The following is a 27266-nucleotide window of genomic DNA, read 5'->3' on the forward strand; positions in this document are numbered from 1 at the left end:
TGAAAGGAGGTAGAAGGTGACAGATCGACAATGGAAGATTGGGACAATAATAATAATAATAATAATTCATTTATTTTGTATAGCGCTTTTCAAGAAGCCCAAAGGCGCTTTGACAGAGTGGACAGAAACAGAGTGCACAGACAATAGACAGAAACAACAAGCATTCTGAGTATTGCGCTGCAATACATGTCCCCTACCGGCAGTCTGTCGTCCGGAAAACTGTTGGAGAAATTCCCAAAGTTCAAAGTGCCATAACTTTGTCAAAAATGATCGAAACGTCGTGAAGTTCGAACCTGATCTGTAACTTATCATGAGGAAACCATGTACCAAGTTTGAAATCATTAGCATTAAGCGTTTAGAAAAAATGTCCGGAAAACTGTTCTTTGCGTGACGGACTGACGGACAGATTGACAGCGTGCAAACCTATAGTCCCCTCCGGTGTACACCAGTAGAGGACTAATAAGGGGATGAATGAGCATCAGTGGGGGCTAGAAGGAAATAGAGGAACCTTCGAAAGGGGATCTGTTTAGCAAAGTTAAAAGATTAATTTAGGATGTGATCATCAAATAAATAATTGCAGAGATCGATGGACAAAACACATGAAACTTTAGCCTTCTTTATAATTCATTTATTTTTTATTTTATTTTGTATAGCGCTTTTCCAGAAGCCCAAAGGCGCTTTATACGCATTGACTTACTCTTTACTTCCATTGAGAAGAAAATGTTCACTCGAGTTTATGAGACAACTTCAGAAAGTCTGTCAGGTTCTTCGTCAGTCTTGATAGCATCTCGTTTGCTGGAACGACCATTTTTGTTAAACCTGAAACGAGCCTGAACAGGTAAATCGGGTTTTGGGTGAGTTGAGAATAACAGATCAGAGTTCATTTTATTCTCAAACTCTCCAACCAAATCGCATTGTACAATAAAGATTATATTGATAGGACGTAGAATGTTTCAGGTAATTTTAAGCATAAATGTGTCAACACAAACGTGAAAAAACTTTCCCTCCCGCTAATTAGAACAGGCCACCAGCACGAACATGTTTGATTGAATGAGCAAACAAAGTCACTTGTACCAGCGTGCTTCCAGAGCGTGCCGTCCCGTCCCTGCTTCCCCCAGCATGCCGCCCCGTCCCTGCTTACCCAGCGTGCCGTCCCGTCCCTGCTTCCCTCAGCATGCCACCCCGTCCCTGCTTCCCGAGCGTGCCGTCCCGTCCCTGCTTCCCTAGTGTGCCATCCCATCCCTGCTTCCCTCAGCATGCCGTCCCGTCCCTGCTTCCCCCAGCGTGCCGCCCCGTCCCTGCTTCCCTAGCGTGCCGTCCCGTCCCTGCTTCCCCATCGTGCTGTCCCGTCCCTGCTTCCCCAGTGTGCCGCCCAGTCCCTGCTTCCTCAGCATGCTGTCCCATCCCTGCTTCCTCAGCGTGCTTTCCCATCCCTGCTTCCCCCAGTATGCCACCCCATCCCTGCTTCCCGAGCGTGCCATCCCGTCCATGCTTCCCCAGCGTGCCGACCCGTCCCTGCTTCCCCAACGTGCCGTCCCGTCCCTGCTTCCCCAGCGTGCCGTCCCGTCCCTGCTTCCCCAATGTGCCGTCCCGTCCCTGCTTCCCCAGCGTGCCGTCCCGTCCCTGATTCCCCAGCGTGCCGTCCCGTCCCTGCTTACCCAGCGTGCCGTCCCGTCCCTGCTTCCCCAGCGTGCTGTCCCGTTCCTGCTTCCCCAGCGTGCCGTCCCATCCCTGCTTCCCCAGCGTGCCGTCCCGTCCCTGCTTCCCCAGCGTGCCGTCCCGTCCCTGCTTCCCCAGCGTGCCGTCCCGTCCCTGCTTCGCCAGCGTGCCGTCCCGTCCCTGCTTCCCCAGCGTGCCGTCCCGTCGCTGCTTCCCCAGCGTGCCGTCCCATCCCTGCTTCCCCAGCGTGCCGTCCCGTCCCTGCTTCCCCCAGTGTGCCGCCCCGTCCCTGCTTCCCGAGCGTGCCGTCCCGTCCCCGCTTCCCCAGCGTGCCCTCCCGTCCCCGCTTCCCCAGCGTGCTGCCCCATCCCTGCTTCCCCAGCGTGCTGTCCCGTCCCTGCTTACCCAGCGTGCCGTCCCGTCCCTGCTTCCCCAGCGTGCTGTCCCGTTCCTGCTTCCCCAGCGTGCCGTCCCATCCCTGCTTCCCCAGCGTGCCGTCCCGTCCCTGCTTCCCCAGCGTGCCGTCCCGTCCCTGCTTCCCCAGCGTGCCGTCCCGTCCCTGCTTCGCCAGCGTGCCGTCCCGTCCCTGCTTCCCCAGCGTGCCGTCCCGTCGCTGCTTCCCCAGCGTGCCGTCCCATCCCTGCTTCCCCAGCGTGCCGTCCCGTCCCTGCTTCCCCCAGTGTGCCGCCCCGTCCCTGCTTCCCGAGCGTGCCGTCCCGTCCCCGCTTCCCCAGCGTGCCCTCCCGTCCCCGCTTCCCCAGCGTGCTGCCCCATCCCTGCTTCCCCAGCGTGCTGTCCCGTCCCTGCTTCTCCAGCGTGCTGCCCCGTCCCTGCTTCCCCAGCGTGCCTCCCCACCCCCTCCCCTCTTTCACATCCTTGTCAACAGCACTTCTCTTGCACTCTGGACCTCAAAAATCCAAGGTTTTCACTACAATTTGACAAATCTCTCAACCCAAGCTGCAATTGTACACCTGATATTTTCTGCCCAACCGAATCCTTCCTCCCACAAGATGTCCACGATTTATCGGTGTTTATCCCTGGGTATTGTCTCTTCAGGTTCAACAGGTTAACCCCGTTCTGGTAACGGATTTGCAGTTTGTCACTAACTCAATTCCCCACTGTGTTACAACAGCCGTAATTGACTCTGCTGTTGAGAAGGCGGAAAAAGCCTCAATTCAGCTTTGCTTTGAAATCTTGCACACCTGAGCCCTCACTCCATACATATTCCTGCCCTCACCTCCCATACCCTGGACACTGTCTTTCACACTGAAGGTGGAGAGGTGTCTGGCAAACCTCGACTCTGATTATGCAACATGCCCAGAAGACATCAGTGCATGCATCCTAAAAATCTGCTCTGCTGCACTTGTTCATCCTTTGTGTCAATTTTCTCTGCCCGGAAGTTTGCCAAAAACATTGCAATAATGGAACCTTTTAACTGTAGGCCTATTAGCTTGCTTCCAATCATAAGCTACGTCATGGAATCTAGCATTGCAATTGGCATCAAAGCCTTCCTTTTCTCCAACTGTCTGATTTCAGGTCATCATTACGGTTTCCGACCCTATCATTCTACCCCGAACATGATGCTTCTACACTCCCATCAATGGATGAAAACCCTCAATCACAGACGAGAGCAATGCCGGCTCTCTGGACATATTTCGAGCATTTCATACGGTCTGGCACCCTGCCCTGATCTCCAAACTCTCTGCGTCTGGTGTCCAAGGCCATCTCCTCCAATGCATCACTGACTTCTTCCACTCGCAGAGTATACCACTTAAGAAGTTCCTCTGTTCTCACACATTCTCCCCTGTGAAGGATAGAGTTCCCGGAGGTGCTATCTGGAGCCCAGTCCTCTTCCTCGCCTCATGATCTTTGATTCCCTGGAAAAACCTGTGGTATCAGTTCCTGGACAATCCTGCTTTTGATCGACTCTCGGCCACATCATTTCTCATCCTTCAGACAGCATGCAGAAGCCTCTTCCCTCCCCACAGACCTTGATACAATCAGGAGCTGGATCAACACTTGGAATACCATTCAACCGATACAATATCCTCACACTCACCCTGTTTCTCTGAAAGGACCATCTGACAAACCCTCACATCTACTTTTGAAACAAACCACTTCAAGATCAAAACAAACCACAAACCACTTCAAGAATTATTCCAGACCTACCTTTGGACAAAAGTATCGTTTCACTGAAAAGAGAAGAAAATAATGAAGTTAAAAAGGAATTTTTCACATTCCTTGCACAGAAAGCATCATCATTCTCAAACCCGTCATCTCCTTCCAAGAATGATTTTATTCATCAAATCACATCACATCAGCAAGAGATTAATGATTATTTTAAAAACTCCATTCACACTCGGTTGACATTTCCCTGTAAAATAACAAAACTTTAAGCGAAGTCCAGGCACGAACCACATGAGTCCATGACTATCAAAAACAAAGTGATCCATTCGGCTCGATGTACAAATTAAACTTCTTTGTGATTCTCCACATTGAGGGTGAAGGTTTTATTTTGGAGAAATAGTGATTTTTTTTTTTAACTGTCACTTTAAAATGTTTTTCCAAAGATCTTGCAAGTTAATTGTGGTGCTTGTCGTGCACACGTGTTTTTTTCTGATATTGAGTCGAGTGAAGTTGAGTTGGTGGTGGTGGTGGTTATGCTTTGAGATGGTTGTTTGTTTTGTCACGCCGGCTGATTGAGCTGGTTCACAAAGGCAAGGTGATCAAGTCGAGACATTTATATACAATTTTTATGTTAATGCAAGAGTGAGGTTTGGTGGTAAAAAGGCAACAACCTCGAAGTGGGACAATGGGGCCTACAGTTGGACACAACAAGGAAATGAATGAACAATCGGGAAAAGAAGAGGGGGGATTATATTTTATATTTACCTGATTTATATATTTTTACTTTTGCTATTTCTGCAATTTGATCAACGATTGTAAATTCATGGAGTTGAGTACTTGTAGATATTTTCGATTAAATAACCTTTTTGAAATAATTACCCCGCACACGCGAAGCGAAAAGCGGAGTTAAGCAATTGGGTCATGTCCGTCCATCTGTCTGTCTACAAACGTCAGTTTATGATCGAGGAACAACTTATTTAATTTTAATGGTATATTTTGAACACAAATCGAACAATGAAACAAAAAACAAACATGCCGTTTAAGAGTACTTTGTATCTGAATTTGTCTCCACCAGAATGGAATAATATTTTCACTTTGTCTGCTGGTCTATCTCCAACAAGAAAACTTACTGATTTTAACAACATCATAAAGGACCCAAATAACAGGACGAACAAGCATTCTGAGTATTGCGCTGCAATACATGTCCCCTACCGGCAGTATGTCGTCCGGAAAACTGTTGGGGAAATTACCAAAGTTCAAAGTGCCATAACTTTGTCAAAAATGATCGAAACGTCGTGAAGTTCGAACTTGATCTGTAACTTATCATGAGGAAACCATGTACCAAGTTTGAAATCATTAGCATTCAGAGTTTCGAAAAAAAAGTCCGGAAAACTGTTCTTTGCGTGACGGACTGGCAGACTGACAGACGGAGGGACGGAGTGCAAACCTATAGTCCCCTCCGGTGTACACGGGTAGGGGACTAATAACAAATGTAACGTTTTAGATAGGGGATGTAATAGACACTGCGTCAAAGGTGGTAAAATGACGGTAAATTCCGTAATTAATTTATATGACTTTTAGAATCTATATTTTATTATAATTGAATTGTAAAAATAAACACTGCAGAACACAAATCTTCTTCTTTGCAGTTTCAAAACCCGACCGTTTAGCAGTACTTTGACGTGTTAAATAAGGTGGTGTATAAGACTGCTTCAATAGCGCGAAACTTCCAGAATTGTTTTATAATTATCTTTAAAATCTCTTATTTAAATTGAAGTATACATTTTAACACTGTGTAGATGTAACGTGTCTTATGAACTCTCTAGTTCTTCCTGTGTTTTCCTCTCAATTTCACCTTTTGTTTGTAATTCTTGTCAGAAGTTCAATGGGAGTCACAATATTTATGCTCAATATTATTTATACTCACACAAACATCCCCGTTCCTAAGAACAATAACATTACACTTGAGACTTACCAAAAAGGAAAATGAATAACATGATCAGGGAGATCACAATCAACAACAGGACCCAAAACCACCATGGAGGACACTTGTTCGATGCTGAACCAGTTTCACCTGTTAAAGGATGTTAAACAGCAGTTAAATTTGCTTGACCAGGGATGATGATTTCAAAACAGGAGACGGGTCGAGGAAGGCAGGAAAAACACTGATTTGTTTGCTTTTACTTGTGTCCTTACATCCCAGAGTGCTCTCCATCACACATTCGTTCCCTTTCATGTAGAAACCTTCACGGCAAACACATTGTTGGTTATTGGATATGTCACACTCTTTCTCTTCAACCTCAGTCTCTGTAGAAGAAAATAGAAAACATGGGAGAGTGAGCGAAGAGATAATGAAACTAGAACAGCACTCTGACGTCACGACATCGACAGATATGCCTTCGCCCATATTTCAACATCATTATACATATTTGTACCAAGATTGATTTAAATCCATTCAGCTGTACTCAAGTATCACATTTTTACCCGATTTGACTTCTGATCTTTGATGCCAAAATCGAATTAGTTCATCTTTGCATCACAATATATACTTCTTCCAAATTCGGTCAAAATCCTATTACTGGTTCACACACAAAGCTCGGTAAGAATTTTTACCTAATGGGACCTCTGAACTTTGACCTATTGACCCCATAATCTAATCAGATCATCACTGCATCATTATACATACTTGTACCAAGTTTGACTTCGATCCCTTTAGCCGTTCTTAAGTTATTGTGGCAATGAAAACCTGTCACCGATGGACGGAAGAATGGACAGAGAGACGGACAACCCAAAAACATAAAGCGTCCTTCGTCGGCAGAGACACAAAAATATAAAATGTGACATATGTCTTGGATTATCATATGTCGTTCAGAGAATTCGATGAAGGCCCCTCACATTTATCAAATGTAGAACTCCTTCACCAGCTTGTAAAATTTATAAGAGTACAATAAATTTTACTCTTCACTTCACTCCATTACAATCACGGTCCACCAGCAACCCCCTTCTCGTGGGGAGGTCACGTTCTTTCGAAGCTGTCCATGCGCTCACGCTTTCGAAGTTAAGTAATTGTTCACAATTGTGTTTTTGCCGAAACTGTATCTATCCTTCGGTGTGTGTACCTGTAGTGTGTCTTTAGTAAGATTCTCGGTTTTGGTTTTTCATACAAGTAGACAAAATCGTCGGTTAATTCGTGTCGCGTATTCTGAGGCCTAGGACACTTCCGTGTCTGACCTTGAGGCTTGTTTTTCTCTCAGCAGTTCGTCGATTGCGCTGCAATTACTTTCGTTCTCTGTTCTTTGTCCCAGTCTTTCACCCCATACTTCCTTGTTTAAAATCTCAACTAAAAAACAAAAACAAAAAATATTTCCTTCTCTGTTCTCATTCGTTTATTCGTTGTTCTTATTTGTTCCTTCGTTCTTCGATCACGTTGTTCGTGATCACGTGATCACGTTGTTAAAAATGTTTAAACTTTCCCCTGAAGAACTGTATTCTGTCATATATTATAACACCTTTTTCTTCTTCTCCTTTTAAAGGATGCTTTCCACTTGCTCACCAAATCTATTCATTCCAAAAAAAAATTCCATCTCTTACAGTTCCTTTTCTACATTCCCGAAACTCTCCTGCACTCCACCCCTCCTTCAGCGTCCTCAAACTTATTTTTGACTCGAAGGTCTCAAGAAACTCATTTTGCAATAAATGTTCATTTCCCATTAATCGTACCCTTTTCAAAATCCAATCTCACCCCTCCCCTCCAAATCTTCCCCATCACCCCTTCCCTCCAAAACTTCCCCATCACCCCTCCCCTCCAAAACTTCCCCATCACCCCTCCCCTCCAAATCTACCCCCTTGCCCCTCCCCTCCAAATCTTCCCCATCACCCATCTCTTTCAAATATTCCCCCTTGCCCCTCCCCTCCAAATCTTCCCCATCACCCATCCCTTTCAAATCTTCCCCCTTGCCCCTCCCCTCCAAATCTTCCCCATCACCCCTCCCCTCCAAAACCTCCCCATCACCCCTCCCCTCCAAATCTACCCCCTTGCCCCTCCCCTCCAAATCGTCCCCATCACCCATCTCTTTCAAATCTTCCCCCTTGCCTCTCCCCTCCAAATCTTCCCCATCACCCATCCCTTTCAAATCTCCCCCCTTACCCCTTCCCTCCTAAACTCCCCCCACACCCCTCACCTCCGAGACTCTCCCTCGCTCCTCCCCTCCTAGACTCCCCTCTCACCCCTCCTCCTCCTCAAAGCGTCCTCCCCGCTTCTTCCCCCTTTCAACTTTCACCTTCATCTCCCCCAACCTTCTGCCTCGCTATTCCCCCTCCTCAAATAACACCTCACTGTGCCTCACCCAATCACCATCAAACCTTTTGTCCGCCCCATTCATCCCTTTCTCCAAGCTATTCTGAAATCTCTGACACACCTTCAACAGCTCTCCCTACCTCTTGCTCCTCTTCCACATCTTACCCTACCCCTCCCCCCCCCCCCTGTTCTGTATCCGATGCTCCCCCTTCTTCTTCATTAACGGTATGGACCTCAAACATCAGGGGCCTTCGCTCAAACTTGACTGATCTCTCCATACAGGTTGCTTCTGACAAACCAGACGTGATCTGCTTACCAGAAACTTTCCTCCTTCATGATGTCTCTGATTCCATGGTATCTCTCCCAGGTTACTCCCTCCTCCGGTATGATAGACCTGAGCCTCGTCCTGGAGGTGGGGTTGCTATTTTTATTAAAAACTCTCTTCCTCACTCGCCCTGCACTGCCCTCTCTCCACCTCACCCCCAGGAATACCTTTGGCTACGGCTTCCCCTTCGCTCCCACCTTTTGTTCATATGTGTGTTGTACCGCCCACCAAACAGTGATGACTCCATCTACATCTCGTTGTCTGATAATATGGACCAACTTCTATCTACCCATCCCAACTCTCTCTTCCTCATATGTGGTGACTTCAATTGTCACCATGCCAGTTGGCTGGGTGTGGGTACCTCTCTCACCAGCCATGGCTCTTCAGCAAAGGACTTCTGCGACTCACTGGAACTGACACAATCTGTCAATTTCCCGACCCGGAATCTCAGTCAACAGAGCATCTTCTCTTCTGGACTTGGTTATGACTAACTTCCCTGAAAATGTCTGCTGCTCTTCTTCTGCTCCAATCGGCTCATCTGATAATGTGCTTGTTAAAGTGGACATCTCTCTGACCATTCTCAGAGAGCCTCCTCAGCGTCGACGAGTCTGGCATTTCACTCAGGCCAACTGGCACGGTCTTCAAGCAGCCATCAATCATCTGGACTGGTCCCCCATCTCTACCGCCTCTGACATCAACTCATCCTGGGAATTCTTCCAAAGTAAATTGCTCTCTCTCTCATGCACAGATTTATCCCATCTCGTCTTCAGTTGTCATACCCTTCCTCCCGTCCATGGTACACGGAATCTTGTGGTGAGGCTGTTGGCCAGAAACAACTTGCTTTCGTCTCCTGGAAAGCAAATCCAACGGAAGGAAATCTCATTTCCTTTCACAAAGCCCGAAACAAGTGTGTGTCCACCCTCAGGAGAGCCAGGAAACAATATCTCTCCTTTCTCAAGACCGAACTCTCTTATCTGTCTCCCTCTTCCAAATCCTGGTGGCGTCTGGTCAAATCTGTTTCTGGTGTTTGTTCCCCCTCCATCCCCTCCCTCACCTCAAACGGCTACACGGCTGACTCCGCACGTGAAAAAGCTGAATGCCTCAACTCTGTGTTTGCCTCTAAATCTTGTGTCCCAAACCCATCCCTCTCTGTACCCACCGTACCCAGTCGTACCCAGCTGCTCCTGGACTCTGTGTCCTTTCCTCCTGACAAGGTGGAAAAGTTTCTGTCAACCCTCAACTCTGATTCTGCAACTGGACCTGACGGCATCAGCCCACGGGTCCTAAAATCCTGTTCTTCCGCTCTTTCACTCCCTCTCTCTGTTCTCTTCACCCTCTCTTTTGCTCAAGGTCATCTGCCATCTGCTTGGAAATCAGCCAACATCACCGCTTTGCACAAAAAAGGTGCAAAAACAGATCCTAGCAACTACAGACCAATCAGCCTTCTCCCAATTATCAGCAAAGTCATGGAATCCATCATTGCTTCAGATATGAAATCTTTCCTCTTCTCCAATGGCTTGATCTCTGATCATCAATTTGGTTTCAGACCTGGTCACTCTGCTCTGTACATGCTGCTTCTGCTTTCTCAACAATGGATGGAGGTCCTCAATGCCAAACAGGAAATTAGAGCTGTCTCCCTTGACATATCACGTGCCTTCGATACGGTCTGGCACCCCGCTCTGCTCACCAAACTCTCCTCCTTTGGTATCCATGGAAATCTCCACGCATGGCTGGTGGACTTCCTCTCTAGTCGTAGTCAACGTGTGGCCCTGAATGGGTTTCTCTCATCTCCTCTTCCTGTTCAGGCTGGAGTTCCCCAAGGCAGTGTTCTGGGCCCTGTGCTTTTTCTGGTCTTCATCAATGATCTCTCTGACTCTCTTGAAAATCCTCTCTATATCTTTGCTGATGACTCTACTCTCTGTCGCTTCATTCCTCTTCCCTCAGATCGGCAGTCTGCAGCCTCCTCACTCTCTGCAGACCTGGACAAAATCACAGACTGGGCAAACAAGTGGAACATGTCTTTCAATCCTGACAAATCTCACACTCTTACGATGTCTCTCCGAAAAGACCTACTGGACAACCCTCCCATCCACTTTCTGAATAATCCTCTCCAAGAAGTTCTGTCACTCAAGCTTTTGGGTCTCACTATCTGCCATGATCTTTCCTGGGAAAACCACATTTCAAATCTGGCCTTCAAAGCCAGTCGCCGACTGGGCACCCTCCGTCGTGCGAAGTCCTTCCTTGGCACACCTGAGCTCCTCACCACATACAAGGCTTTCATCCGCAGCTCAATGGAATACTACACTCCCCTCTGGGCTGGTACTCCTGCCTCACACCTAGCTCGTCTTCACGCTGTTGAAACCAAAGCGTTTAGAATCATTGGAATCTCCCACGATGAAGCTAACTGCAAGGGCCTTTCACTCACTCACCGCAGGCAGGTTGGTGGTCTTTCCGTCTTCTACCGACTCCTCTCTGGCCTTGCCCCCCCCCAGCTCTCTCTGGGCTCTGTCCCCTAAATATTCTTACAGGTCGCACAAGATCTGCCTGCAACCCTCTTATGGTTAAACTGCCAAAAATCAAGACCCTCTGCTCACCTTCACTCCTTCATTCCTCTTTTCTCCCGCCTCTGGAACAAACTCCCTCACTCTCTTCAATCCCACTCCACCCTCCAGGTCTTTAAAACAGCTGTTCACCACCATCTCTTATCTCCCCCCATCCAAAACCTGGATCTTTTCTACCCCCGCTAATTTCACCCCAAAACCACTTTTTTGAAATACCAACTTCTGTCCTGGAAGTCCTTGGTGTCCTTGTGTTTTATACTTCTCCCACCCCCCCCCCCCACCCCCCTTCCCACACCTCCTCCCCCAAAGCCCTCTCCCTCCCACACATCTCCCTGCTCTCAAATGTTGTGTTTGTGTGCTTCCCCTTCTCTCCCCATCTTGTCTTCCGCTCCCTCTTTTTATATATATTTTGTTTGTCTGGTTGATTTGTTTGTGAAATAAATGTTAGCTCTTTCACGAGCCTCGATTCAGTAAACAAAACAAACAAAAAAAATAATAATAATAAAATCCAGAATCATTGCTAATTTCCACTCATTTGTTCCTCTTTTTCCCCACACGAGGAACCAACTTCCATATTCTCTGCAATCTCATTCTTCCCTTGAGGTCTTCAAGACGACTACTCACGACCATCTCAGATCATCACCAATCCAAAACCATGATATTTTCTACCCCGTTAACCCACCCCACCTCATATTTTCTTTCTCTATCCTCATCCACCCCCTGCATTTTCACCTAACCCTCAACCATACCCATGCATCCCTTTGTCGGTCTCTCTTTATTTTCTCCCTGGGCTCCCTGGGCTTGGTGACCTCCTCTGCAAATCCTGATCAATTTTCAAGTCAATCGGATGAAAATTGTGGATTTTAGAAATTTCACCTTGAAGTTGAAACATGAAAATTATTAGAAATAGGAAACAGCCTTGATGAGCAACTAGAAAATTTGGAAAATTATGTTTACAAAAGTCTTGCGAACAGATTCGGTATGAAATCAGTAACATAGAAGACTAACAAAAAGCAGCAGTCTACGAGACAACGAAGGAAATTGAGATGCCTTGAGAAAGCTACCAAGCATCAGTTTAAACAAGCCCTAAAAGATAGAAATGAAACACTCGTAGCAAACCTCAGGAAAGACTCCATAACAGGAGTAAGACTTACAAGAAGAGTAAGTCTTACTAACTAGAGTCTTACTAACTAGAGTCTTAAGTCTTACTTGTTAGTCTTACTAACAAGGAGAGTAAGTCTTACTAACTTACAAGTTAGTAAGACTCCATAACATAGTGAGGAAATTAGAATTGAAATCACAAGAACAAATATCTGACAATAAAGCTCAGCAACAATTTAGACGAAATCCGGACCAGTAAGCAAAACGGATGCTGAAGGAGAAGCAAAATAGATCTCCATCCTTCAGCAAAGTAGTTTCTGAAAAGTTGTTTAAGGATGTTAATAACGATAAAAAAAAAAACGTAATTACAAATATGAAATACTGAAGGGTATGAAAAGACCACTAAAAACCAAGACCCCATTCAAAACTAAACCACCAAGTGTTACGTGTTCCTCCCCGACCTCCTGGTCTCGGTATACCTCCGAACCCCGAGAGGAGCAACGGCAGAAAAATACGTTACTCTGGGTTAGAAATCAATAGTGAAACCACACCCATGATTATAAACAAACAAATATTGTATTGAAAATCACACCAGAATAACGGTACAACCAATGCAATAGCAATCAAAAGTACACTTCATACATCTTATGATGGTACCATCAGCTAAAGTCAGATAACTCACTGCGTTCCCAGTGAGTGAAAAAGAACCCTCATCAATGTCTCTATAACTCCAAGGTGATCCCCTCCTGCGAGTAGTGATGAGACGATGAGGCGAGTAATGAAGTGTAGGCAAAGCGTAGACAGTCACGTGGTCCAAACCAAAGGTAAACTGGCAGCAGGATGGGAAGTCCCAAAGGCCCCCTCCAGACGTGCACGTTCACAGTTCAATCAGCGAACCGCAACGTAATTGGAGATGAAGCGGTCACGCACACACATCCCCGACAGACGATAGGATGTTGAGAAGAGCTGACGCGTAGCAAAACCTTGGTCGGGGAACGAAGCACGAGGTTCAAAATGGCCAACGGCTCTTGCGGCCAGGCAAGGATTCGTTGGAATCTCAGCCTAAACCTGACTACGCAGGTTTCTCAATCCCAGCGATAATACCTCTCGCAGGATGTCCTTTCAAGGAACTCAAAATTCCCTCGCGACCTTCGGTAGAAAACGCTCGCTACGGAGCTCGACGTCACACGTCTTGTCCGACTTTGCTCGCCACGCCTCTTCCTCTTCACCACCCTGTCGTCTTCCCGTTCGGTTTCCTGTATCATTTAAAGTTAACCTTTTTAACTTTTGATAACTGTTCATGCACAATAAACCTTTTGAAGATAATAATAGTACATAATATCAGAAATATGTCAAGTGGGTGAAAACCACAACCACGGAAGTGACGAATTCGTAACACCAACTTTGTCAGAACTGAATGCCTATCTCCGGAAAATAAGAAATGCCAGTGCTCCTGGAACTAATCGTATTCCATACTTAGTATGGAAGAAATGTCCAAGAGCAACAAGGGTGCTACACAAGTTTATATGTAATATATGGAGAACTGCCTCCATACCCAGTTGTTAAAAAAAAAAAAAAAACACCTTTAGAGGCCATTTTTCCCCGCAAGCGGGGGTTGGCCTTTTTCGGGAACTGTGGTTGTTGAACTGTGTGTTGTTGAACTGTGTGTGTTGTGTGTGTTGTTGAACTGTCCATACCCAGTTGTTGGAGAGTAATAATAATAATAATAATTCATTTATTTTGTATAGCGCTTTTCATGAAGCCCAAAGGCGCTTTGACAGAGTGCAAAACATAATGCATAACAAAACATGAAAACAACAATTGCAAAAAGACAAGAATCAATAGGGAAATATTTAAAGCAAAAGGAGGGAGAAGGAGAAGTGATAGTCAGGGGTTAAATGCTGTGGGTTGAATGTTGAATGCAGTGCTGAACAGGTGGGTCTTGAGTGATGTTTTGAATGTGGTGAGTGAGGAGGAGTCTCTGATGGTGTGAGGTAGTGAGTTCCAGAGGGTGGGAGCAGCGATGGAGAAGGCCCTGTCCCCCCAGGATCTGAATTTGGTCCGGATGGGGGGGGGTCAGGAGGTTGGTACCAGCAGAGCGGAGGTTGCGGGTGGGAGTGTGTCTGGAGAGGAGGTCAGCCAGGTAGGATGGGGCCAGGTTATGGAGGGCTTTGTAGGTCAAGAGGAGGATTTTGTACTGGATTCTCTGGGAGATGGGGAGCCAGTGAAGCTTGTAAAGGACGGGGGTGATGTGGTCACGGGTCCGGGAATGGGTGAGTAGACGGGCAGCGGAGTTCGGAATGTATTGGAGTTTATTGGTGATTGTTGAGGGTGAACCATAGAGGAGGCTATTGCAGTAGTCCAGACGGGAGGTGATGAAGGCGTGGATGAGGGTTTCTGCAGCCGTGGAGGAGAGGGATGAGCGGAGACGGGCGATGTTTTTCAGGTGAAAGAAGGCTGTCTTTGTGATCTGTTTAGTGTATTTGTCGAAGGAGAGGGTTTGGTCAAAGATGACGCCAAGATTCCGGATGAGAGGGGAGGTGGATACTGGGATACCGTCGATGTTGAGGGCAAAGTTATGGGTGGATTTTGTGAGCGTTTTTGGGCCAATGATGATTATTTCAGATTTATCACAGTTTAGTTTGAGGAAGTTGATTTGAAGCCAGGATTTTATTTCAGAGATGCAGTTTGTCAGGATAGAGTGGGTGTCGGTGGAGACGGACTTGGTGGAGATGAAAAGCTGGATGTCATCGGCGAAGCAGTGGAATTGGAGACCATGACGGCGGATTAAGTGACCGAGGGGGGACAGGTAAAGGATGAAGAGGAGGGGGCCAAGAACTGAACCTTGGGGGACACCTTGGGGGAGGGGAGCAGTGGGGGATTTGCAGTTATTGATGGAGATGAACTGGCGTCTGTCAGAGAGGTATGATTTAATCCAAGAGAGGGCAGTGCCGGTAACGTTAAAGGTGGATTCAAGTCGGGTGAGGAGGATGGTGTGATCGATGGTGTCAAAGGCAGCGCTGAGGTCGAGGAGGACGAGAATGTTGAGGTTGCCAGCGTCAGAGGAGAGGAGAAGGTCGTTGGTGATTTTGAGGAGAGCAGTTTCAGTACTGTGGTTGGAGCGGAATCTGGATTGGAATGTTTCATACAGGTTATTGGCAGAGAGGTGATGTTTGAGTTGAGTGGCTACAGCGCGTTCCAAAACTTTCGACAGAAAGGGTAGGTTGGAGATGGGTCTGAAGTTGTTTAGGGTGTCAGGGTTTAGACCAGGTTTTTTTAGAATGGGGGTAACAGCAGCAATTTTGAGGGATGGTGGGACGATGCCTGTAGAAAGGGAGGAGTTTATTGTTGCAATGATAAGTGGAGAGAGAGCAGGGAGGGAGGCCTTGACAAAGCTGGAGGGGATGGGGTCAAGAGTGCAGGTGGCAGTTTTCATTCCTATGAGGAGTTCAGAGAGGTCAGTAAGGGAGACTGGGGAGAATTGAGACAGGGGAAGGCAGGATAAGGGGGGGCAGGTGGTTGGAGGGGGAGCGGGTGCGGCGGTGGTCAAGCTGTTGTAGATGTTGTCAATTTTGCGTTGGAAGAAAGAAAGGAAGGAGATGCAGTTGTCTACTGTGAATGACTGGGTGGTGGTGTCCAGGGGGCGGAGGAGTTTGTTTATTGTCGAGAAGAGTGCTTTTGGGTTTCCGGAGCCAGAGTGGATAATTTGAGAGTAGTAGGGGGAGCGGGCGTGGGAGAGGGCATCTTTGTAGTGTTGTAGGTGGTCCTTGTAGGCTTGGGAGTGAACTGTGAGACCTGTTTTATTGCGGAGTCTTTCAAGTTGGCGAGCACGAGTTTTCATCAGGCGGAGTTCAGGGGTAAACCAGGGAGCAGAATGGGTGAAAGAAACTGTTTTGGTTTTTAAAGGCACAAGCTGGTCAAGGCCTCTCCTCCTATGGTATCCATGGAAATCTCCATGCATGGCTTGCGGACTTCCTCTCTGGTCGTAGTCAACGTGTGGCCCTGAATGGATTTCTCTCATCTCCCCTTCCTGTTCAGGCTGGAGTTCCCCAAGGAAGTGTGCTGGGCCCTGTGCTTTTTCTGGTCTTTATCAATGATCTCTCCGACTCTCTGGAAAATCCTCTCTATCTCTTTGCTGATGACTCCACTCTCTGCCGCTCCATTCCTCTTCCCTCAGATCGGCAGTCTGCAGCCTCCTCACTCTCTGAAGACCTGGACAAAATCACAGACTGGTCAAACAAGTGGAACATGTCTTTCAATCCTGACAAATCTCACTCTCTTACTATGTCTCTCCGAAAAGATCGACTGGACAACCCTCCCATCTACTTTCTCAACAATCCTCTCCAAGAAGTTCTGTCACTCAAGCTTTTGGGTCTCACTATCTGCCATGATCTTTCTTGGGAAAACCACATTTCCAAGCTGGCCTCCAAAGCCAGTCGCCGACTGGGCATCCTCCGTCGTGCGAAGTCCTTCCTCGGCACACCTGAGCTCCTCACCACATACAAGGCTTTCATCCGCAGCTCAATGGAATACTGTTCTCCCCTATGGGCTGGCGCTCCTGCCTCACACCTGGCTCGGCTTCACGCTGTTGAATCCAAAGCTTTCAAAATCATTGGAATCTCCCGCGATGAAGCTATCTCTGAGGGCCTTTCACTCACTCACCGCAGGCAGGTAGGTGGCCTTTCTGTCTTCTACCGACTCCTCTCCGGCCTTGCTCCCCCAGCTCTCTCTGTGCTCTGTCCCCCAAATATTCCTACAGGTCGCACAAGATCTGCCAGCAACCCTCTGATGGTTAAACTGCCGAAATCTCGGCTCTCTGCTCACCTTCACTCTTTCATTCCTCTTTTCTCCCGCCTGTGGAACAAACTCCCACACTCCCTTCAATCCCTCTCCTCCCTCCAGGTCTTTAAAACAGCTGTTCACCACCATCTCTTATCTTCCCCCATCCATAACCTTGATCTTTTCTACCCCCACTAATTCACCCCAGATCCACCTTGTTTGAAATTACAACTTCTTTCCTGGAAATCCTGGCAGTGTCCATATGTTTATACCTCTCCCACCCCCCCCCCTTCACATGCCACCCCCCCTTCACATGCCTCCCCCCCAAAGCCCTCTCCCTCCCACAGATCTCTCGATGTCTCCATGTCTCTCGGTCCCTGCTCTCAAATGTTGTGTTTGTGTCCTTCCCCCTCTCTCCCCATCTTGTCTACCGCTCCCGATGTTATTTGTTTTATGTGTCTGTTTGTCTTTCCGTGTGATTAATGTTCGCTCTTTCACGAGCCTCGATCTTGTATACAAAAAAAAAAAAAAAAAAAAAAAAAAAGGCAGGAGGAGAGAGTGTGGTTGTAGTAGTCAGTGAGGTCGGAAGGGGTGTGGAGGTCAATGAAGGGAGAAGTGGACATTGTTTCAGAGAGGGTGGATGAGAATGAGGTAGGTGAAAGAGCGGTTAGCTTACGGAAGTTGATAGTGCGATAATGTCTTGGTGTTGGGGTGGGGATGTTGATGGTCATAGTGATGGCTAAGTGGTCAGAGAGGGTGAGGTCGGAGCCAGAGAGATGGTGCAAAATTAATCCAGTGGAGCAGACAAGGTCCAAAATGTGACCACGGATATGCGTAGGAAAGTCGACATGTTGAGTGAGGTTAAAGCAGGTGAGTAAATCAGTGAAGTCAGTGGTTATTGTGGAGTCAGTGGAGTCCATGTGGATATTGAAATCACCAAGGAGGAGGATTGAGGGGGAGAGGGAACATAGCTGGGTCAGAAAGTAGGAGAAGTCAGACAGGAATAATGGGTGTGGTTTGGGAGGGCGTTAGACGACAGCCATGACTGACTGCGTGCGACCAGAGAGTTTAAAAGCCAGGTGTTCAAAGGATGAGGATGAGGCGATGGGGATGAGGCTGGTCCTGATGTCTTGACGGTGGATAACGGCAATTCCACCACCTCGGCCCTCCGAGCGTGGTTTATTGACGTAGGAATATCCATTGGGTGTGGTGAGGTTGAGCGTGTAGTAGTCCAGTGGTTGTTGCCAGGTTTCGGTGAGACAGAGAAAGTCCAGTTTGTTCTCCAGGATGTAGTCGTTGAGGATGAGGCATTTGTTGTTGAGGGACCGGGTGTTGAACAGGGTGAGCTTGATGTTGTTTTGAACAGCGGGGATGAATTCAGGTGATTTAGCCAGGGTTCGCAGGCAGGAGATGCGATTTTGTGCGTTGCCGTGACTAGGTGCGCTGGGACGATGAGTGGGAGTGCGCTGAGCCGACCAGAGGACGGGGATGGAGTGACCTGATTGTACATATACAAACTTACGACCGGAGCCACGGTGAATGTACCTGGGTCGTCAGAGGAGTCCATTTGATTTGATGGCAGAGATGCATGATGGGGTGGAGCGGGTATTGAGCAGAAGGAGCCTTGCGGCGGAGTACCGCAGAGCCATGCCACGCAGGAGCGGAGAGGCGAGCACGAGGCCAAGGTTGAGGTGAAACAATGGTCCCAACGCACGGGAGCAGGCCCAAGGAAACGAAGGAGACGAAGGAGCCAGGTAGGTGAAGCCAGGAGCAGAGTCGGGACCAAGCAGAGGGCAGACAGGAGCAAAGAGACGATCACGAGGCCAAGGTTGATCACGGCAAAGCGGGAAATGCAGCGGCAATCAACCGCCGCCGCTACAAATCAAGATCACGGCGGGAAAACCGCCGCCACACCGCTGCGAAGGACACAACCCACGAGAGCGTGCCCGAGGAAACAGCGAGCAGGCGAAGGAGCCGGGTAGGCGAAGCAGGGAGCAGAGCCGGGACTATGCGGAGGGCAGACTCAATGGCCAAAAAATCCGCACGACCACCAAAAAAGCAAGCCACAGACAGTGGCCCAGTCGAAGAAGCGGCGAGCATGTGACGCCTGCGTCCTCTTCAGACCGGACCGGAAGCGGAAAGATGCGGAAGAGTAGGAGAGATGATCCTGATATCAAAACAGGAGAATACGAGTAATCCTTCTTGCTTCAGACCCATAACTGACGAATTCCAGTTGTAACCTTGGAATGGGTATCCTTCCACAAAGAACCCAAAAAAATATCAGGCTGTGCAGAACAAACGGAGGCACTAACTGAAATGCTCCTTGACACCAAAACGAAAAGAAAACCGATAGTGACAACCTGGCTTGACCTACAAAATGCAGATGGCACTGTGCTACATAACCTCATACAGTACAGTTTGCACTTGAGTGGTACCACATTCCACCTCATATCAGGAAGATCGTGTTCAAGTACTATGATGAGCTGTTTATATGTGTGAAAACCAAGGATTGGACAACAGATTGGATACGGTGCTATATTGGTGTTTTCCAAGGTCGTACATTATCCTGTATCCTGTTTCTGGCTGTTTACAATCTTTGCCTGGATCTGCTGGACCAGTCCAACCACCTCGGATATGAAATGACTGGATTAGACATAACAACATCTGCCAAAGCATATGCAGATGACCTGACTCTGGTAGCAAAAAGTCCAGAAGAATGTCAACAAATCAACAAGGTTCAAACGTTCCTTCAGTGGACACAAAACATGAAAGCTAAGCCTTCCAAATCTAAGTCCCACGCTATGAAGAAAGTTGTCTCAAAGGCAGAGCAGAGGCATGGAGGACATAAGACACAACATATAGCCTATGTTCCCCAACTCGAAATTAATGGAAAGTAGATCACGTATATCCACAGTCATATGATTCCTCGGAAAGATGATCTACGAAGATTTGAAAGATGATAACATCAGAGAAATGGTCAAGATGAAGCTGGTAGCCATGTTACAAACAGCCAAGAAAAGCAATCTGTCTGGAATCGTAAAGATGTGGATATACAACAATGCAATTGTGCCATGACCTGGGAGTTCACTATCTATAACTTCCCAATATCTTACATTGAGAGTCAAGAGGCAACCTGCATCAAGTACCTGAATAGAAGGGCAGGGGTAAGCAGATGTATTTGCAACAGTGCCCTCTACAGAACCAGAAAGAGGTACGGTCCACAACTGAAAAGGCTTACCACCTCCGTGAAATATATGCAGGTCACCAAGTACCACCTTAACAAACACTCCAGGGATGGAAAGACCCAAACACTGTGCAGAGATTGCTTAGAAACAAAGAAAGACAAGGCTAGGGGGAATGGTATGAAAGAGTTAGAACGGAAGGAGCGACACCTTATCCTGAATGAGATGTGCAGAGGTCAAACCGACTGAGCAGGCTTCAGCTACAGGAAAATCAAACGCTGATAAGAGACATGTCCAGAAGGGAACACAGGAAAAGCCTCACCAATTTGGAAAAGGATATCGATGAGGAAGACATGTTGGTCTATCTGTATGGATGTGCTAAACAAGGACAGTGGTTGAGATGGGATTCTGCCATACAGACTGATACATCATGGAAGAAACTCCTCTATGTATGGACACCGGAACTGCTGTCATTCCACATCAACGCTATGCACGACCAACTCCCTTCCCCAGCCAACCTAAGACTGTGGGGAAAAACCAACCTTGGACTGGTCAGCTGTGCCATCATCACCATAGCACACTGCTCCACATCTTAAATGGGTGCAGCTACTCACTCTAAAATGGAAGATACAACTGGTGCCATGACCAAACCCTAAGAGTGATTGCATCAGGCCTGGCTCCTTCTATCAAAGATGCAAATACGAAGACCAGTATTGTATCAAAGCCAAACTCCATTCCCACCATTGCATTCCGTTCAGCTGATGGTACATCCTACAGGAACCCAGCCCTGCCACTCCCACCAGTAGAAACACAGGACATCCAACAGAAGGCGAATGATTGGATGTTTCTGATTGATGAAGACCATAAGCCAATCGTGTTCCCTCCACAAATTACGGAAACTGCCAAACCGCCTGATATCACCATCTATTCGGCAGTAACTAAGAACGTCATCAATATTGAATTGACAGTCCTGATGGAGGAGAACCTGTCCAATGCATATGGCAGAAAGAAAGGCAAATACGAAGACCTGGTAGCTGATTGTGGGCATGGAGGATGGTCTGTAAACTACCTTCCAGTAGAAATAGGTGGTAGAGGATTTTACAATACATCTTTAAGCAAATGCCTTGTCCTTTAAGGCATTCCAAAAGAAAAGAGGAAGATTATTATGGACACCGATTCCAAAATGGCCCTTAGAGCGAGCTATGTCACCTGGATATGCAGAACCTAAAAGGTCTTCAGACAAATAGAATGACTGCCCACACCAGAAATATGCTCTGAGGGAAGAGGGACGGTTGAGCGCTCATACACCGGTTTAACCCACCAAAGTCTGGTCTGAAGTCCAGGAACCTCAGAGTATAGTTTCGAGTATAGTGTAGTTTCCGATTATTGTTGCAGACAGAGATATTCTGCAACGAGGGGACGATTTTTTTTCCTGAAGTCATCTTCATCATTTCAGGAGTGCTCATCCAAAAAGGGGTGATTGGAAGGCTCTGAAGACAACTGTGCTGGTGTTTCACCAATGAATTACCCCTTTCGACATCAGAATCAATAGGCTTCTTCCTCATGACAAACGCTACCATTTGGTGTAGATTGGGTTAAAATTGTTACCTGTAGTCGATTGACCGACAGACAGAATAACACACGTGACCAGCAATATGCTGTCGTTGAAAAATCCTCGATTTTCGCAAGTTACAAACAGACAGAATCACAGACCAGACTGAGCAATGTACTTGTAAATTTTCAATTTCACAAGTGAAAAAACACCGTTGGAGGCAGAGGTAGATATCCATTCCATGTTAAAGGATGAAATTCCACGACACAACTTAACACAACACAACCAGCTATGTAGTTGTGGATGAAAATTCAAATGCTGATAAATGTAAATTTCATGCTGGGAAGAATTTCATCACTAATCACAACACAAAATTATCGATCTGCGTGGGTGGCAAAATAGGTCAAAACAAATAAACAAAATACCTGAATGGTGATTGATCCGCCATGGAGAGAAGAGAAGTTGACGTTTCGGGCCATACCTGCTTCATTGGAAGGTAAGGCCTGAAACGTCAGCTTTTCTTCTCTCCATGGTGGATCAATCACCATTTAAGGTATTTTATTTCCCCGATATTTCATACTTGGTTGTGTTTGAGCTTATACTTTGAGTAATTCAGTATAAATGTAAACAGAGTAGAATAGTTTACCTGGGTCACACACACGACATTCCTTGCACGTTGTCATTTTGCTTTGCTCGTCCATGTACGTTTTCCCCATTGCACAACCGAAGCACAAAGGATTACTTCCAGGATGGTGACATGGCTTATACATGTATGCTCCTGTGAAGTATAAAACCAGTTGGATTAATTGAAAAATTCCAGGAACATGCAAAAAAAAACAATGGAATTCTTATTGTAACTCACCCCTGGGACAAAACAGACAGCAGACCCCATAAGCATCATTAAAGAACTGATTTGCTGGACATGGAGGTGAACTTTCTGTTCCAAAACTAGAACCCTGAAAACACAAAACACAACAATCATAATGTTGATTCGTTTTCATGATATATTTGTGCAATGAATAATTAAATTATTTATCTTTAAAATTGAATCGGGGCAATCAAATTAAAATTAAAGATCAAATGCTGTGATGAAGTCATCTGAAATATCATCATAATTTTTTACCTCCTCCTTGATCAAGTTCCAGGTTGTAATATTGTCCAATCAATGCTCTTATTGAAGAAAGCAGATTCAAGTTTAAAACATTGTTTGTTTCAATCCCCAGCCGAGTCATAACAAAGACTATTAAAAAATAAAATAAATAAATAAATAAAGGTACGTGCTGCTTCCTTGCTTGACACTCAGCATTTAATGGGATGGGACCGGACAAAACAATGCGGGGAAGGCAATGGCATCCTACCCAGTGTAACCCTCGTCAATAAACCTGAAACAGAGTAACCTATGTCAGGTTTTTATGTACAAGTTTTACATTGTTGTTATATCAAATTGTTCCTCACGTAGTTTATAGTATTGGAAAAAGATATTAAAAGGGAAACCCAAGGAATTCCAACCTTTTATCAAATGGGAACGAACTAGACTACAGTACATTCACAAGTTGATCGTTTCACATAGTTTTTCAAATTTAAATTGATGTCGATCTAACTAGTTCAACCTTCAATACGAGCTCACTTACAAGGAACATCAATGCAGGAGGAGGCCATTAGGCCCATCAAGCTTGTGTAAAGGTTGCCAACCTATGACTGGCCATGTTCTATCCTATTAAAATTCTGTGCGTAAAGTAAGGAAGAAAGAACATCCCAGACTCAGTGAACGCTCACCATTGCACCACAGTGTCTATAAAATCAATAATCTGTCTTTGGGATCACAACAGCAGTGGCACCAAATTATTTTACTTTACGCAGCTCAAAGATTAGTATCTAAAAACAGGGGCAATACCCCAGGGCACTCAACTGGTAGAATAAACTGGTAGAAATAATAAACAGTGCACTGACTTAAGGTATTTTAAACCAATTTCAATGGTTGCTCGAAGACAGGGCAGCATGTAGAATCATATTCACATAATCATAATACTTTAAACAAACAAACTAAAAAAATACCTATTTTGAGGACCAACCAGCCCTCCCTGTCTTCCACCCCCCAACCTCGTATACCTCCTCAGACCCCAATTTTTTTAATGCCTTGAACAAACATTGGTACATCACGGGTCATTAAGGTTGTGGTGAAGTTTCATTGAAATTGTGTATGTAGTTTCGGAGAAAAGAGCAAATACTCTTTGAGGGCACCCCAACCCTACACCTCCACGTTGGGTGCGATTGTTTTAATGCCGTGAACAAACTTTGGTACATCATGGGTGTTGTAGGTTGTAGTGAAGTTTCATCGAAATTGTGTGTGTAGTTTCTGAGAAAAAAAACAAATACCTATTTTGGGGAGCAACCCCCCCCCCCCCCCAACCCCACCCGCCTCCCCAAACCCCACCCCCGTAGACCACCTTAAACCCAGATTCTGTTAATGCCGTGAACAAACATTAGTCACAACATAACAATCATTTGTGCCAAATTTGGTCACGATCCCATCAGCGGTTTTGGAGAAGAAGTTGCAAGTGTTTATGGACTGACGATGCACATAAGCTCCCCGGAACTTCGTTCCAGGTGAGCAAATCGATGGAATAACATCAATAGGAAGACAGTTTATCTGCCATTCAGAGAAATGGAATAAACATTTCATGTAATGAAAGTCAAACTGCCTGAAACAAAAGTTATTTCCGATCCGGCATATTGGTTTTTGATATTGATCCAATGCAAGGTGATCTGAATTAAATTTTACAAATACCCTTCCTGGTTGGAATCTGATCCAATGTGATGGTGCATGTGTCTCGTTGAGAACAATATCCTTTAAAATGGACTGTTATTCTTCTTTATCTTTCTTTCAGAATATCAATTTGTTGAACAATTTACTATTACAGCATCATATTGTCGTGTCGCCCAGCGATTAAGACCACTGGATGACGAATGAAGGACTGATCGTTTTTACTCCCGAGGCGAACTCCGGAAATCTTGGTGGTTATTTTTATGGCACGCGCGGGAAGGAAGGCAGCGAAGGTGCTTACCTGAACGAAAGCACACAGGTTTGTTCCCAAACCCACAACGAATTAACAACACAACAAATGAAAAATGCCACAATAATGATTTAATAAAATAAATGCAAGATTAAATAAATGTTGAAGTAAACGAATTTCAATTCCTACTTTGAGGATCCTCCACTCAGATACGATTACAAACACACAGGGGATTGATAAAGTAAAATAAATGTTCTTTTTTAATATCGAGCAGCCACTTCGCAGGTCCCAACGAGTTATTTTGTAAAGGTAACTGTGACGGTCCGGTTCCAATGCCACCAAAATGGCGCCGGCCGGCGATGAGCACAGAGCCGTCGAACGAGCTGTGAAAACGGCCCTCTTTTGCTCTCTCGCCATCCCTCCTCCAAACGGCACAGCCTTCAGTCCACCACGGGACCAGCAGTCTCCAAAAGCTTCAATAGCCGCCACCGCAGCTAAGAGCTCCTTGCTCTCAAATGTGCACACCAAAAACTACCACAGCACACGAACAGAGAAAGATGGCGCCCCCTACTCCAAGAGCATATCACCAGAGAACTACTGAGAGAGAGCCAAGAGACACGCTCTTCTTCCTCTTGCTCGGAGCTTCTCTCCTGACATCACTGCCCAATCACCAAGCTCCATCAGATCCCCCATGTCTCCTCGACCAATGACGAAGCTCGGGGCATGGCCTGCCGGTTCCGATCTTTTGGAGGCGGGGTTTAGTTGCCGAACCGCTCTGCCTGTTTGCAGGGGCCGGTAGTTGTTATTGTTGTTGTTTTAACCGAGGTTATTATGGCCGGCCTTGTTGTAGTTGTAAAAAAAAAAATGTAGGGGAAAACTACAGGAGGCAATCACATACTGGGGAAAACTAACCTTAATCCCTATCTAGTTAACACAGCTTCACTCCCCATGTGAAGACACATAAACAATCTTAAGCTCCAGTTTCCCTACTTAAATACATCGAGATGCCGACTACGCGTCCATGGTCCATGTTAAACCTATACGATCCTATCTTTTATGTAGGATTCCATCATCTACCCCCACAAACTTAACAATATCAAAACTGCTTCCACGTTGGAACAAATAAATCCAGTTTTTCGAAACTATGCACACAAATGAACAAGCATGTCCAGCAAAAGTCATTCCCTGAACACATATTATTTACGTTATTAACTACCACCAGTGTGCAACACATGTACACGTTACACCAAATACATGTATATTACTTGAACCTCAATTGTTACATTCATCCCCAGTTAGACAGTTAAGGAGGTGAGATAACAAACAATGTGAGCTTTCCTTCTTCCCACAGTGCACCTGTTGTCTAACAAGTCACGATAAAGGCAAAATACCAATATCACATCCTCTCTGGACAATTGCAAAATTGTCAGAACAGAACATTGACTTAAAAAATAGACAGTTAAAAGCTTGGAACAATATGGCTTTTTGTGTATCTATGGAGAATGGTGTAACTGTAAATGAAACGTACCGTGATTAAGGTAATTAGGAGAAGCCGCCACAAGAGATCCATCATGGCTTCCAGAATGAAACGGTTTCATTGGTGAAAGATTCTTCTCAGTTTGGTTCACTCATTTTTCAATGTTTGTATGCTGGGGAACAAGCAAATGATCACGTGACTGTACAATTTTCAGTTCAAGGCTTCATCTTTAACTAGATGAATGCACCCGGCATTGCCCGGGTTATTTTTGAATGAATTTACTACTATAATTAAGCTTTTACTCGCGGCCATATAAGATTGACTACTATAATTCAGCTCACCTTTTAATTTCAAAATGGGCCCAGCCCGGCCGAGGTGGGCCTCGACCAGCCTCACCACCGAGCCTATAACCTTCCCGGGACCCGTCCCGACATTTTTAGTTCTTTTTGAATGGATTTACTACTATAATTCAGCTTTTACTCGTGGCCGCAGAAGATTGACTACTATAATTCAGCTCAGCTTTTAATTGCGAAATGGGCCCAGCCCGGCCGAGGTGGCCTCGCCACCTAGCCTATAACCTTCCCGGGGCCTGTCCCGACATTTTTTGTATTCGAGGTTTCCTCCTATCTTTCAGCGTTCAGGAAAGTGGACGGAAGTTATGCTTTCACAGCTGCCTTTGTCTGATGTCTGTCTGTCTGTATGTCTGTCTGTCTGTCTGTTTGCTGGCTGTGAGGATGATATCTCAAACAGCAATTTGCGGATTTGGACAAAAGTTGGTGGACAGGTTGAGTGTGTGACAGGGACAAATTGATTTCATTTTGGTGAAGACCCGGATAAGGATACAAGAATTTTATAATACTTTTGAAGTGATTTCTTCACCATTGAGAGATAGGGCCAAAAACGATACATAGCAGGATATCTCAAAGTTACGGATGGATTCGGATGAAATTTGGTGGACAGCTTGGGTGTGTCCCAAGGTCGAATTGATTAGATTTCGGTGAAGAACGAGATAATTTTTGGATTTTTACCTCTGCCCCCTAATTTGGACGGAGGCTGTTTTCACCCGTCTATTTGTCTGTCTGTCTGGTCTGAGCAGGATATCTCAAAGTTATAGATGGAATCAGACTAAATTTGATAGACAGGTTGGGTGTGTGACAAGGATGAATTGATTGGTGAACATCTGCATCTGGAG

At 46.0% G+C, this 27266-nt stretch overlaps 1 protein-coding gene and 1 long non-coding RNA gene across 9 annotated transcripts in view; one reads left to right on the top strand and one right to left on the bottom strand.

Annotated features, from left to right (window-relative positions):
- LOC137422652 (uncharacterized) overlaps positions 1-27266 on the top strand; it is a 1758619-nt gene that overhangs the window by 174363 nt on the left and 1556990 nt on the right. The window lies entirely within an intron of this gene.
- LOC137417905 (tumor necrosis factor receptor superfamily member 6-like) overlaps positions 1-27266 on the bottom strand; it is a 191073-nt gene that overhangs the window by 1804 nt on the left and 162003 nt on the right. For 6 of the 8 annotated variants that reach the window (XM_078773152.1, XM_078773151.1, XM_078773150.1 and 3 more), the window contains 5 exons: positions 26126-26246; positions 22446-22539; positions 22230-22361; positions 5983-6093; positions 5762-5860 (listed from right to left, as the gene is read on the bottom strand). In XM_078773152.1, the coding sequence (XP_078629278.1) occupies positions 5762-5860; positions 5983-6093; positions 22230-22361; positions 22446-22539; positions 26126-26170 (481 nt within the window). In that variant the 5' untranslated portion in view covers positions 26171-26246. Of the gene's footprint in view, positions 1-697; positions 831-3828; positions 3852-5761; positions 5861-5982; positions 6094-22229; positions 22362-22445; positions 22540-26125; positions 26247-27266 lie in introns of all 8 variants that reach the window. The other 2 variants (XM_078773154.1, XM_078773156.1) reach the window with 1 other exon arrangement.

This window comes from Myxine glutinosa, chromosome 2, assembly GCF_964187855.1.
Source record: "Myxine glutinosa chromosome 2, kmMyxGlut1.1, whole genome shotgun sequence".
Lineage (NCBI taxonomy): Eukaryota > Metazoa > Chordata > Myxini > Myxiniformes > Myxinidae > Myxine > Myxine glutinosa.